The 14,849-nt window shown below is 45.4% G+C and overlaps 1 protein-coding gene across 7 annotated transcripts in view; it reads left to right on the top strand.

Annotated features, from left to right (window-relative positions):
- Positions 1 to 14,849, top strand: part of ZC3H18 (zinc finger CCCH-type containing 18) — a 47,663-nt gene that overhangs the window by 13,377 nt on the left and 19,437 nt on the right. For 3 of the 7 annotated variants that reach the window (XM_065848383.2, XM_065848377.2, XM_065848378.2), the window contains 6 exons: positions 1,961 to 2,109; positions 2,370 to 2,462; positions 3,041 to 3,198; positions 4,809 to 4,841; positions 6,364 to 6,490; positions 7,727 to 8,025. In XM_065848383.2, coding sequence (XP_065704455.1) covers positions 1,961 to 2,109; positions 2,370 to 2,462; positions 3,041 to 3,198; positions 4,809 to 4,841; positions 6,364 to 6,490; positions 7,727 to 8,025 — 859 coding nt within the window. The remainder of the gene's footprint in view (positions 1 to 1,960; positions 2,110 to 2,369; positions 2,463 to 3,040; positions 3,199 to 4,808; positions 4,842 to 6,363; positions 6,491 to 7,726; positions 8,026 to 14,849) is intronic. The other 4 variants (XM_065848384.2, XM_065848379.2, XM_065848382.2 and 1 more) reach the window with 3 other exon arrangements.

The following is a 14,849-nucleotide window of genomic DNA, read 5'->3' as shown; positions in this document are numbered from 1 at the left end:
AAAGAACGGGGGCAGGAAATCACAAAAGCTCTCTCTTACTGCGAGACCTAAGACTTGAAACTTTGAAATCTAACCAGTTGTATTTCCTTTTTTAAAAATCTTTTTAGTAGGACATTCCCCAAAGTTTGTGCAATACCATGAGAGCTATCTTAGACTATCCTGCAATTTTATTTAGTGTGGAGAGTAGATTTCATAAAAGTTTTCTTATTTAAACTGATTATAGGTCTCTTCCACTTCCTTCAGCTTCATCTCGCTGTTTACTCTTTACTTGGTTTTATTTACAATCACCCTTGAAACAATTTTTGAAAATCTGAAATGAGAAGAAGGGTGGAGAGCAGGGTGGAGTCTCTCGTTCCTTGCGTCAGTGGCGTATGCAACGTCGGGAATGGCTTAGGGGGTTTCCAGAGACGTGACCATCAGATATTGTGTACGTGGCTTCCTGAATATCTTCCGGTATCAGATTTTCTGCCTGTGCTGAGACACGAACGTGCTCGTGATGATGGTGGCACAGGGAAGTCCCTCAGCAAGCAGAGCTGTTTGTTCCTGGATCCTCGGTGTGACGTGCACCTCGCGCAGCATGGAAATATTTGCCTGAGTCAAAGTTCAGGCTGCAGGATCTCCTGCCGCAGTTGTTTTCCTTTGATTTGCCGTGGGTTCAGATAACGTTGACATCCACTCTTGCTCACCCCGAAGAGCCTGATTGCCACCAGGAAGATCAGGGACCTTGAAGCTGTATGGATTTTTGTCCTTGCCGTGTCTGAGGAGCACTCACGTGGCCGCGTCTGTCCAGAGGCATGAATGACTGGCTTAGAGTTACAGAATCATTTTGGTTGGAAGAGACCCTCAAGATCACAGAGTCCAACCATAACCCACTCCTGGCACTACCCCATGTCCTCAGAACCTCATCTCCATCTGTTCAACCCCTCCAGGGATGGTGACTCCAGCACTGCCCTGGGCAGCCTGTTCCAATGCCCGACAGCCCTTTGGGGAAGAAATTGTTCCCCAGATTCAACCTCAACCTCACCTTCCAGTGAAATTGCTGATGTCCAGCCCTACATAGCAGGACCTCTTACTTGTCAGGGAAGTAACTGTGTGTGACACCCCAGTAGGATTTCGGGCATTGAGAAAGGCCACATTGCTCTGTGAGCTGCCGTGCAAAGGGTTTTGTGTTCTCCTGATGTTTGACAGTACAGAAGCATCCAGTGTTACCTCTGCTTGAAAACACCAGCTCGTGGTTAATTTGGGGCTGGTGGAGAAGCATTTCCAGGGACCCAGGTGCAGTGTGAATTTCTGACACGTTACCCAGCCAGCCGAGAAAACAGGGTTTTGTTTCTACGGCAAGCTAAATTCAAGTTAGGAATCAGCTTTATATCCTGTTAGAGAGCCTGAATGTTACCATCTCTTTTGAGGTGGTACCTGAAGCTGATGAGCAGCTTCAGATGTCTGTTGCTTTCCATGGTGATGTCTCCTCCTGCTCTGTGCTTGCAAGCCTCTGGAGTCAGAGAGAAAAGCTTTGATGTACTTCGTGCCTCACCAGAGAGCTGTTATTTTGAACGTGCTGTGATGCTTTCTTTGCTGTCAGATTATATTTATTGTCTTCTGGAAAAGGTAAAGCTCCTAACTTGAAATGTTTGTCATTAATGAGACTTGATGAACTCATAGGCTTATTACTGCATTTGCTTCATGGTATGTATGTGTTTATCCCTCTCTTCTCCCAGCGAAACAAGGTTCTCGTACGTTCATCCATCTGCGACTGGATCTATTTGTCCTCCCTGGGAAGGTGGGGAGTGGCAAATGTCTGTCTATATATATGAAAACAGGTAAATCTCAACAAAATTAGAGAGAAGAAAAGCTATATACCTCAAATGGTATTACTCCTTGTTGGATTTTAAATGATTGTGAGGCTGAACACATGCTCGCTGTAGGCATCCAGGGATCTAACAGAACTGTATTTCCACAGGTCATTGTACTTGGGGCATGAACTGTCGGTTTATTCACCCTGGCGTGAATGACAAAGGAAACTACTCCCTGATCTCCAAGCCTGAGCCCTTCTCCCCAAACGGCGCTCCTCCCATTGGCCCTCACCCGCTCATGCCAGCCAACCCTTGGGTATGTATGCACTTTTGTTCTGTGAATTTATGGCTTCTGCACACAGCCTTTGTCTCCTGCTCTAGAAGTGAAGATTTTATTTGAGCGCCTATTGGATATGTGATTTTTAAAAGGTGGCCTTGAAGCTGCCAGAGGTGTACTGCTGATACCTCACCGGAGTATCTGGAGGTTCTCTGGGGTAACTGTTTACAAATCCTGACTTTGATACTTAAAACTAATGTCAAGTGTCCATCTCCTTCCTCTCCTCACCTTTCTAACAGGGAGGGCCAGTCGTTGATGAAATTTTACCTCCACCTCCTCCAGACCCTCCGACAGAAAGTGCCTGGGAGAGGGGACTCCGCCATGCGAAAGAGGTAAATGGCACCCTCGGGAAGTGTGCTCAGCATCTCCAAAATCTGCTGGCCTGTTCCATCTGGAGCAGGATGCTAGAAGAGCTGGTTTTGGAGTTGGTAGTGTCTTGGTCTTTTTAAGGAGCCTTCCTTTTACCTATTAGCTGTGCCTTGTTGAATATCACATTTATTGTAGAGTCAAGCTGGCATCCAGGTTTGGTTTTTTTATATTAACATGAGCTAGCGAGTCTGTGGCCCTAACCATTTCAAGCCCTCCACAAAGCAAAACTCTTTAAGCTGATCCCTTAATTCAGTATGTGTTTCTGCAGCATCCAGATGATCCACATGTCAGATCATTTCAGAAAATGAGATCAGCACATGTGAAGCTTTTATTGCCTCTCTGCTGCTGTTGTGAGCTGATGGAATAATGAATTGCACTTTTCTACATCAAGAAAAGTCCAATGTCCTGCACATTGGTGAGACTTGTGTAAAAGTAGTTGAAAGAGCAGGTTTCTCCCAAGCGAAGGATTTTTAATGCTTTGTTTCTCTGTGCCTCAGAAATGTTCTCTCTTTGTAATGTTTTTATGTTTGTATTATGGCAGGTATTAAAAAAAGCAACTATGAGAAAAGAACAGGAGCCTGACTTTGAGGAGAAGAGGTTCACTGTGACTATTGGAGAAGACGAGCGTGAATTTGATAAAGAAAACGAGTTTTTCCGCGACTGGAATTACCGCATCACCCGAGACGTCAGAGATACAGCGTAAGATGCAGTCTTGATTTTGTACATGGGACAGATGAGTGGGAAATGTTGTGCAGTGCAGCAGAGTTTGGTTCATGTGTTCTTCCAAATTGGAGGAATGCTCGCTTCAGAAAATGGAAACGACTTCCATTGAGCAGTGTGAACACCCGTTAAAAACTTGAGCTGCCTCCAGTCACTTCAGTTAAACTCCAACTTCCTTTCCAGTCATCTTTAAACTTTTCTGCCTTCAGTGTCATTGGCACACTGGCCCCTCCAGGACACTAGCTAGCTGTGCATTACCTGCCTCCCATCAGTGCATTCTTCTGACTTTTTTTTTTCCTCTTGTTTTTCTTATTCCAACTCATGAGAGTTTCAAAAGCTGGGGCTGCAAAGTTGCATTATGCTCAAAGTCTGAGAGCTCCAGGGCAGCAGTTGTACCCTATTGACCAGCTGGGTGTTTATTTGCAAGGGCATTGCCACAGCAACTGGTCTTAACAAACATCTTGACCAGTCCCAGATAAACTGTTTAGTAAGACGCTGCTCAGAAAGCAAACCTGTTAGTCGTCAGGGCATGGCCTGGACCAAAGCAAACACCCTGAACTTAAGTGTTTCGGGGATTGTTTTTTTAAGGAGGTTAAACAAAATATGTTGGACACCCCAGACGTACTCCTGTCATGGCAGAATAGGGTGCAAGGATAAATAAGTCATCTCTGGTACGCTTGTTAGTAGTTCTTGAGCCAAGAAATCAAATGCAAAAAATTATTTTTGAGAGAGAGAGGCTTGTGTTCTGCAGGAATACAGGCAAATCTGTTTTGCTCTTGCTTACACATCCTCTGTTCTTCCTACCTGTACAGATTATGGATTATTTCTACTCACAGAGAATGTGTTTGCAAGGCTTGGTTCTGTCTGTCTTAGAGTAAATGAACTGCAAAAAAAAGCTTTGAAAAGGAGCAGGTTAAGCTTTTGTTCCATAGTCTTTGCTTTGCTCTGGAGTTTAATTCCTTTCCCTCTCTTAAAAAGAAGAGATTGACTCAGTTTTGCAGACTGTAACTGAACAGTTGCCTCATATTAATATTTTCCTGTGTAGAAATCAGTTTATATTTTGGTCTTCTCTGAGGTTTTCGGTTGCACCTGGGACATATTCTCATCAGTGCTCTGTGGGCTGACCGTATAGCATCTTTGTTTTAGGACTGTATATGAAAACTAGCATAAACATTCTGTTATTTTATGCCACTGCCTGACTGCTGTAAGAATTGTCGTGTTAGGTACAGGATTTTCTGTTTTTTTTTTTTTTTATGTAGTCAAGAAAAAATGTATTGTATCTGCCATTGTTACACAGAAGTAATCAAACAAATGGAATTCCTGAAAATTCAAGCGCCTTTATGCATGACCAGACTCTGGCATTAAAATATCTTCATTGTGTGTAAAGGCAAAAATTCTGAAGTTGCTGCTGCTGTGAACTCTAGAAAATGGTGATTTTTCTCTCACAAACACTTTATTGCACAGATTGCAGCAAACTGAGCACTGGTGGTGCAGCTGGGATGTTAATAAATGCTTTCAGGACTGTCTTGTGACATATGAGGATGTCTAAATAGTTCATGAATCCCTTTTTCTTTTTCAAAAAACTATAGGGAGGTGGACATCAAAGAAAACATTAACTATGGGTAAGCAGGTCTTTGATTCCAGTACTGTTGCAACTGTAAGAAAATATTTCCTTTCCTTTCTCCATTGCACTTCTAAAAACTTCCCAGGCCACAGACCGCTGTCCAGTCAGATGTTATTTTTTGGGTCATACCAATTATTCACCAGGGGATCTAAACACTGAATTATCTAAATGCACAGCAGGTGATGCTTGTTTAAATGAACAAAATGTCCACAAATGCTACAGGAAGGGAATGGGGAGATCCAGACTTGAGGCTGGGTTAAAAAGTCAAGAGTTCCCTTTTTTGATGGAGCTTGAGATTTTTTGTGTCTCTCTTTGAACACCTGGTGTCGCTGAGTGCAGACTTTTGTCTGGTTGGCATCAGGAGTTTGCCGAATTAAGCATCATTATCCAAGATTCCCTGGCTTATCATTTCGGACAAAAATAGAAATCTTAAGCCGTTTAAACACGCTGAAAGGAATAACAGCTGCTTGACTCGCAGGGCAACACATCTTAGCCTGTTTTAGATTATTTGGCACTTCTAAAATGCGAAAGTGAGCCCTTTATTCCTCTCAGGTACAAGCCAGAGTCTCACTATGGATAATCTGGAATTTGAGAGCACTTGCTTTATAATCTTAGTTCTGCCACCGACTCCTCTGTGGCCCTGGAAGTTTCTTGTTTCCTGTACCCACCTCCCCACCTCTACAGTGGATCTGATATTTTCACTCCAGGTGACTGGCAAGGATTAGATATTGTTAAAAAAACATCAAATAACATTAATAGAAATGATCAAACAGTGGAAACATTGCAGATTTAAGGATTGGGGTGGGGGGTTAGAATGTTTTCCTCCCCAAAAGTAATTATAGTTTTGCAACTGGGCAGGGGTGCTCTGTGTTTGCCAGTCGATATCTGTGCTGGGGGACCAGCACTTGTTTTCCAGGGAGAATATCAGTTGCAGATGCAGTTACCTGCACTGCATAGAGTCATTCCAGGCTACATAGGGCAGAGTGTTGTTGGCCAGAGCCCGAAGCTTGGCTTCTCCCAGTGGACAGCTCAGCAACAGCTCGTCCTGTACTGGTGGCACTGGGATGCACCCACCCCCTCCAATGGCAGGGGAGTCGGAGATCCCAATCCGTTCCACAGATCAGCTGTGTGTGCATGGACAGAAAACGCAGCTCTAAATCAATGAGGCAAAACATGTTCTTTCCGTTTGCCGACGTTTGAAGTGGCTATAAAAAGCAATTTGGTGTTTCTGTATTTTTACCACATTGATTTGAAGGCTGAATTTAGTTTGTAGTGTTTCTTTTTTTGTGTGTTTATCAAGAAAGGTTTGTGCTTTTCTCTGATAAGCTTCACTTAAAAAAAGACTGTTTCTGTCCATTTAGGATGTGTAGAAAATAAACCACTTTGTACAGTCATACTCCACTGAACATGTTTTTTCTGGTCAGCGCACAGCGACTGAGACCTGACCTAGAATACATAGTGTTTCTGTATTGTGACACAGTGATATTTCCCTCTCTAACCTTCCCTCTTTTTCATTGTAGGCTTGATCCCTATACAGATCCCTATTATGACTATGAAATAGAACGGTTCTGGCGTGGTGGGCAGTATGAGAATTTCAGGGTTCAGTACACAGACCCAGATCCATACCGTAACTACAGAGTAAGTAAGGTAATAACACCCTTCCGCGCTTTTCCTTTCGACTTTTCTTCCAGGTTTCTTGTTCTTGTCACGTTTCCAGTGCAGTGATTGAAACGGGGCTTTCCGTGTATTTTCACGATGCTTCGTCTTACAAATAGTTAAATCATTACTTTACTGTACAGAACACACCGCAGGCACAGGAATGGGAGGATGTTCTGGTTCAGCTTGATGAAGGCAAAAGCATCTCTGAGATGGGGAGGAGGTTCCTCTCCATGTGCACTGGCCTCTCCTCTGTACACCAGGCAGTTGGGCGGCGCTTATTAACTTTACTACAGTCCAGTGCAAGATTGGACTCAGTGATCTTAAAGGTCTTTTCCAACCAAAACGATTCTGTGATCTGCATCTGTTCTTGGAAACATTGGAGAGGGAGGGAGTTTCCAGGAAACAACCCAACTGAAGAACGGTTTGCTTGTTAGTTATGGGGACAGGCGAAAGGGATTAGATTTGGACAGGCATGCTGTGTGTACAGACAGAGGCTCCAGGGTGACTGTCCACTGCTGGTGGAGTTACACGAGTGGATTGAGTCAGAGGAGGAGAAGAGCATCCAGCCCATTGCTGAAACCCCAGATGCGCTCAGTTGGTGTTGCACTGCTGGGAGGTGCAGAGCCCAGGGAAAATACTTTTTCTTCTGCTTCCTTTTGCTCTCAAGTGAACTGTGGTGCCTCAAGAGTGGTGGCAAAAATAATAAATCTTGCTCGGTGGGGAGCTTTTTAGTGGCTATTTCTCACTTGCTTTAAAAAGTGACTTTCCTTTGGCTGGAAGATCTTGCTGTTCTACAGAAACAGTGCATAAACAGGACCCTGTCCTCGCTATTGTTGCATGTGATGCACTGTCAATTATTTTCATGGTGCTTGTTTTTAAAGCTAATTAGCTTGTTACAAACATGATTAGCAATGAGAGAAAATACTTGTGACCATCAATACATTTCTTTAATAAGCGTAATAAGCCAAATTAATCTTTGACTGTTGCCTTTGAAAATTACAACGATGATGAATATGATGCAGTGTTTTGTTTCTCTCCATATTCTGCCTGCTCAGCAAATGGTGATGGCCAGAAAGCTCCAGATTATTATTTATCACAATACTTTGCTCTAACATGGGAGGGTGTTTGTAATTGTTCATGGTCCAAGACTCTGAAACCTTGCTACCTGCTTTCTTAGGAGATATTACTGCAGTGTCAATGATGATTTCTCTTTTCTTTTCAAAGGAAAGAGAGCGAGAACGGGAAAGGGAAAGAGAGAACAGACAACGAGAAAGGGAACGCGAGAGAGAGCGAGAGCGGGAACGGGAGCGGCGCCAGCGGGAGCGAGAACGGGAAAGGGAACGGGAGCGTGACAAGGAACGCCAGCGGCGGAAAGAAGAGTGGGAACGGGAGAGAGAACGGGTGAAGAGAGACGAGAAAGACAGACAGCACAGGGACCGGGACAGGGACCGAGACCGGGACAGGGACCGGGAACGTGAGAAGGAGAAAGAAAAACCAAAGCCCCGGTCCCCACTGCTACCGAGGTAAGTGTTTGCTGGAAATCAGACTTGACGTTTTAGCTGGTATTGGTTTAGTTGTGGATCGCAAGCCAGGCTCATGCTGATCAGAGCGGAGGAGATCCCTTTCATCCACAGCTCTTGAGTAAAGCGGTGGTTTGAAGAAAAAGGCAACGCTTTAAATGAGTCTTGCTGGCCACTAAGTGGAGCTAAATCATTGCTAAGAACCGAGCGCGCGTAACCTGACTGTGAAGGGAGGAGAGCAGCTGTCCTGCAGCCTGTAGGGATGGAAATGTGCAGCTTGTCTCTGTTCCCTTGAGGCTCAAGTACGTTTTGGGAGGCCGGCTGAGCGCCAGTGCTGAGAGAGTCCTGCGGATGGTGACGACTCCCCATGAGGCCTTGACAAATGTCCTCTGAGATAAATCAGGGCTGGTTTGGGAGTTTGTGGAGGGCAGAATCATCTGGAGATTTATTAGGTAAAACTCCCAAAAGAGGCTTGAAAAGGTAAAGGGACCGTGTGCCTTGAAGTGATTCTCTGCTGGGTTCTGCTAGGCATTGTGGTGGAATTGCAGTGTGGAGCCAGGTTTCTTGACTCTGACTGCCCATTTTATTCTGAAAATCCTGATTCTGATCTGTGTGAAGGAGAAAATTGAACCAGACAGACTAAAGTCTCAGAATTGCAGTAGTGTTTCTCATTTTGTTTCTCTGTCAATTATTTAAGTACCGTGGCTTACCAGTGTGTTAAGTATATTTTGTAAAGTGCTGTATAAATATCACAGCTGAATATAGAACTAGTGACATTAGAACTTCCCATAAGACAACATCTTTTGGTTCAGAATTAGAGGAAAGTATCAAATTTCTTGCTGAAGGGCATTGAGGTGCCATGTGGAATTGTGTGGTTTCAGGTGGGAGCAGGGAATAGTCTTCTGACCCAGAATTTTTTATTGGTGTTACTATATGGAAAGCTGGTTTTTGGTGATGACCCTTTTTTCCAAGAGGAAGTCACAGTTTCAGAACAGTTTGAATGTGTCTTGTGAGCGCTTTGCAGCAGCAGTTGCCAGAGTGGTTATAGGAATACTTTTAATTGTATGCTACATATAATTATAATCTTAATTTACAACCATAATTTCTGCACTTTAATTACCACATTTGCTGTTGGTTTGTGCTCTCATTGGGTTAGTGTTGAAGAGATCTTGCTGTCCAGAACCATGTGATGATGATGATGAAAGTGACATCAGCTGATTGGCAGCTCGAGTTGTTAGTCATTAACTGTCACTGTGACCAGGATCACCACACGCAAGGACGATTCTGCTGGTTCCTCCTTCCCTTGACACTGGTGCTGGGGCTTTGTATTTAGTTTAAAACCATCTTCCCTTGTTCTATTGCAACAGATCCTCCTCAAAATTCTGTCCCCGTCTTCCTTATTGGCTTCTTTTAAGTCTGGAAAAGCCGCAATAAATCTCTCTGGAGCTTCTCCAGGCTGCACACCCCAACTCTCTCAGCCTATTCCAGCCCTCAGATCATTTTTGTGGCCTCCTCTGGCCCGTCTCCAACAGGTCCACGTCTGTCCTGTCCTGAGACAGGGTTTCTGGTGTCTGTGACATTACATGCTTTGTGGATGCAGGTCTCCATGTCCCCTCCTGTGTCTGTCCCTCTGGTATAAGCACCATTTAAGAGATCTGGGGATGCCTCTTGGATCTCCAAATCAGGCTTAAGATGAGTCTTGCTGAATTAAAGAGTCCTTTTTTTGTTCTAAGTCTGCTGTTCTTTCTCGAAGTGGATCATAGAGAATCTGCTATTGGAAATGTCCTCAGCCTTGTCCTGTCCTGCAACGCTGGTGACCATAGGGCTGGAGGGAGGGTCAGCAAGCAGGGTTTGATTTGGCTTCGTATCTTGTGGGGCTTTAAAACCGGGTGGCAAGAAGCATTTGTTATTTTTGTGGTTAATTTTTGTGTTGAATAGGGAGCTAGTACTGAGTGTAAAGCTTTAAAATCTTAAAAGGAAAAAATCTGAGGTCAGCACTTACACACTGTATCTGCTCTTAGAGTGGAATTAATGGGAGCACTTAGGAGCAAACCCCACAGCCCTGTGTGACGGAGGGCAGATCTCCACGTGCTCTCAATGGCGCTTCAGCTGAAGCCCGTGTCAACATGAACCCTCTTGCCACAGCATTTACAGGTGTGTGGGTGTTTGCAGAGAAAATAAAACTGCAGGAGTAAGATTTTTGAAAAGCTTTTTTAAACACAGTGAAAGCATTTATGGTTGGACTTGATGATCTTGGGGGTCTCTTCCAACCAGAATGATTCCAAGATAACTTCTTTTCCCTTGGCACAGACACCCCTCCTCCAGCAGCGTTCCCCAGAAGCCACTGTCACCTTTGCGGTGTGACCTGGCTCTGGGCAATGCCGTTTTCTCCCACGTCACCTTTTTTGACAGGTTCCAAACTTCCTTGTGGCAACGCGGCCATTCAAGCCATCTCACCTTTTCTCCAAATACCTTTGTGGAGGGTCAGGTTTGGCACCTCGGGATTAAACAGCTCCCGAGTTTGTTTAATGTGTAAAACGCTTGCGATTACTTCGCGTTTCCCGGGCAGCAGGATGCCCGATGGTGGCGTAACCCTCACCTGCGGCTCTATTTATAGACTCCGGGCTTTCCCTAATCACTGCATCCCAGCTTTTTGGCAGGTCCGGCCTTTCTGGGCGTCGTCACGCGCCGAGCTGCCCGTTAACATTCCTGCAGCAAAGGCAGCACCGCTTCCAGCCGGAGCCCACGCGCGCCTGCTCTTCCCTTCCCAACAAGCTGGGGAGACGGAAAAACTGCTCCCCAGAGGTTGTGTAACCAGCGAGGAGCTTTGCCAATGGCAGTGCTGAGGGTGTCTGTCATTACAGGTAGATGCTGGTCTGTCCATCAGCTTATGAGCTCCATTGAGTAGAGGCTGGAGGAAGGAATAAACAGTGATATATGGAATGCAGGGTTAAAAGGGATGGAAGAAAACTCAAAAAGCAAATAGCCAGGAATGTGAAAACAAATTCCCTTTCCCTTATATTGAAAGCAGGAAGGCTTAATCTGATCTCTAAACAACAGTAGAGTAGTTAAGGTTAATAACACAGAAGCCAGAGGACTTCCTGGCATCGCTGTTTGCTACAAATGAGAAGGATTAGAACTTAACAAACAACAAAGGTTGTAAACCCTGAGAGACTCAGTGCCAAATGTTCCTTGAACCCTTTAAAAGAAGAGGTTGCAGTGTTTGGATGTCGGATTGGCCTTTTCTGAAGTAGCATGCAATGGCTGCTTTGTGCTTTGGGGTTTTTTGTTGTGTTTTTTGGTTTTGTTGTTTTAATTCCCCACCACCACCACCCCCTGTAAGATTAAAATGAGCACCCCAAGAAGTTTATAATCTGATTTTGCAATGCTAGTAAAGTCATTCTTCCCTCTCCTCCTCCTCCCTCGTCAGACACCACACACTTAAACAAGCCGGGACACTGCTGGTGGATCAGAGGGATAACTTGGCTGGCTGTCCTCGTGCTCCCGTCTCCAGAACGAGTTCTGATGCCCCAGGCTGTGACTGATTTTTGCTGAGTACAAGATTTGTGCTTTGTATCTCTACCTTGCCAGTCTAGCTCACTGTTGTGCAAAGCATTTCAGGGATAAAGAAGCGGCATGAAATATTTCATTTGCAGAGACTTAGTGCAGTACAAGGTGTTCTTACCCAGGCTGCTGGCCTTTAGCTGCGAGCGAAGGCCTTGCACACACAGTAGTTTGCTGTAATCCTCCTATTGTTGCACAGGTCTTTATCCTGCCATCATCCAAGTGAATCTGATTGTTTCAGGAGCACGTTAGGCAACGCAATTCATGTCATGGGACCTGTTAGCAGTTGTACTTCCAAAGCACTGAGGGACGTTAAGGAATTGGACCCGCTGGTGAGGGCAGCAGACTTGTCCTGAAGTGTCACCTGAAAGCTGTTTCCACGCAGACAAGTTTGGTCAGAGTCCATGATACAGACCCCAGAATCTGTGGGGTGAGGAGGCAACTGTTGTCCTGAAATGTCCCAGAGTCTGGACAGGAGGTGACAGCGAAGCTGCCAGGAAAGAGCAACATCCCGAGCAACCGTCCTGTGATTATTGCACACACAACAGTTTTTCTGGAAGGAAGTTTTCCTCAGCTGCGCCAAAGCCTATCGATGGAGTGCACTTACGCAGCCATTAAAAAAATAAAAATAACACCTGCAAATAGGGCCACGGTAAAATTTAAAGCAATGTCAGAAAGGGCAGCTGTTCTGTAGCAAATCATAAATCCTTTGTAAAACTCGAAAGACTCAGAATGTTCCTTCCTCAGCTTCTGTTGGGGTGGCAGCAGCCCCCAGTTATGGGATGCTCTATAGAATCAATGAATGCAGGTTACCCAAGGCTTGCAAGTTAGAAAGTGTTGGAATGAGGTTGATTAGATAAATGAGTGGCAAAAGTAAGGGAATGCAAATGGAGTGATTCATGTGCAGTCGCAAACAGACTGAACTCTTTTTTCTTTTTTTGAAGGATCTGTAATTCTAGGTGTTCCTGGGTCATCGTCGTCCTTCCCCACAGCTCCTAGTGGTCTCCCCATGCCACCGGCTGGATCCACTGCTGATTTTTGGCGTGTAGGAGCTCTGTGCGAAAGCCACTGTTACTCAAATGGAACTGGGTGTTTTGCTCAGCTTAGTAATAACAGATATTAAGAAAAATTCCTTCCCCAAAGGGCTGTGGGGCATTGGAACAGGCTGCCCAGGGCAGTGGTGGAGTCACCATCCCTGGAGGGGTCGAACAGACGGAGATGAGGTTCTCAGGGATACAGGGTGGTGCCAGGGGTGGGTTATGGTTGGACTCAATGATCTTGAGGGTTCTTTCCAACGAAAATGATTCTCTGATTCTATGATCTCATCCTGCTGTATAAAGATGGTGCTGTAGCCTGGTAGATTTTGTCTTCTGTCAGTTTTTCCTGTGGAAATGTCACCTGTTTCTCATAGAAAATCCTTCACGTGTTCCTGTTTGTCCTGCCAGAGGAGGATGAGCAGGCAGCACAGGCAGCTCTGCGCTCTCCCAGGTTTCGAGTCAGTCATCAGTGGGACCCTGCAGCGCTCGGAATTAGTTTTAACATCCATGAGGAGTCACTGAGGGGGGGAAAAGTTACCTCCATCACGATGCACAGATGAGTTCTCCAGGTGTCTGCACCTTCCCTGAGTGGCTTCTTGGAGTGCAGTGAGTTAAGAGAAGCAAATGGCCCCAGGTTGTTGTGTTTCCCAGGCTAAACTGAGGTTTATTGGCTGTGTCTTGAGCTGGACCTGTGTTCCTTGGACACACAGCGACTCTGCTGCGCTGCCTTCAGTGCTACACGGTGCAGCAACGCTCAGAAGAGGATTTCAGAGGATTTCCCTTCTCCATGTGCTGCTCTGCGGTTTTTCAGACTCTAGTGCCCCGTATGGGAACACTTTGGCAATAAACATTCTCATGACTTGTTTACATCCCCGTTTTATTTTGTGCTGCACCTTCCAGCTGGAGCAATGGAACCTGGTTAGACGGCTTCGCTTTTGTTTATGCTCCCAGTTCGTTTGGGGAGTTAACAATAATAAAATCTCTCTGAACTAAATCAGCAAAACTTTTCAAAGTTCTCTACAAAGCATTTCTGATGGCTGGAGTTCTTGTTAGTCTTCGCGGTTCTTGATGTTCTGCCTCCCCTTCCACGGTAAAAGGAGAAAGATTTTTTTCTAACCCTAAATCAAGATGAAGGGTATCGAGTGACTCAGATGTGGATCTCAATGTGTTTTTCTTTGACGTTTCAGAGATGGAATTACTGGCGAGATCTCCCACACTGGATTTTATTAAAACGTTGCAAAGACTGGGGCAGAATCGCTGCACGCGGGTACTTCTCATCTCGAGGAGGCTCTCAAGGCGTCAAATGCTCAGCCCTTAGGGTAGATCACGTCTCTCATATGTTTATCTGCCTGCTGTGATGATTTCATACTGCAGGTTCAGATTGTATCTCCACTATTTAATTTAAAAGCCTCGCCCCATCAGGCTTTGAAGAATTTTTTCTTTTAAGCAACTGATAACTCTGCTTTAGATCGAAACATCCTGAGAAAAGCGTATCCTTTGCTAATATTTCACCAAGATCAATTAACAGCGACTTCAAGGTTCAGCATTTCCCATCATAGGTGGCTTTTGGGAGCTGTTGTCCCTCTCCAGCCACACAAGTGACTTTACTGTGCCATAGACGGAAAAACGATCCAGTGTGCATGCACATCGCTGGAGTTTATTTTGCAGCAGTTGCAGGTCCCTTCACAACTGCCTTGACACGTGGCTCCGGTCATTCCTCGCGTCCTCTTCCTTGGAAAATTCCACTGACACTGAAGGAAGATTCGTGCCGGTGCTGCTGACGCAACGCTTGCTTCCCTGCAAGAGACGCAAAGGCTTTTAAATCATTGGTGGACTTTCCTCTTTCAGAAAATTGAGCTGTAACTGCCGGCCAAAACAGCAGCCGCGGAGCCAGGCTGACGTCACCGGTGACGGTGGGTGACAAGGTTTACGTTACCTGTGGGAGCTGCGTCCCACAGGGAGGGGGAAGGAAGGAAGCGCTTTCCCCAGGAAGCTTATTTTCCCCTCTAAGATTAGAAATGCTACAGTGTCACTTGCATAATACACGAGGAGGAAAACTCTGCTTTTCCCAGTCCAAATTCTTGTGGAATTCAGCGCCGTGGTTCAAAGCGGGTTTGCTCGGGAGCCGTTGTGCGTGCGGTGGGGAGCTGGCTGAGCTGCACTGTGCTTGGCCTCTGCCAGCTGGACCTGTGCTTTGTTCCTCCTCTCGTTGCCAAAGCCACGTTC

Source organism: Patagioenas fasciata, chromosome 13 (genome assembly GCF_037038585.1).
Source record: "Patagioenas fasciata isolate bPatFas1 chromosome 13, bPatFas1.hap1, whole genome shotgun sequence".
Taxonomy (NCBI): Eukaryota; Metazoa; Chordata; class Aves; order Columbiformes; family Columbidae; genus Patagioenas; species Patagioenas fasciata.
This window is presented reverse-complemented; position numbering and strand designations above follow the sequence as displayed.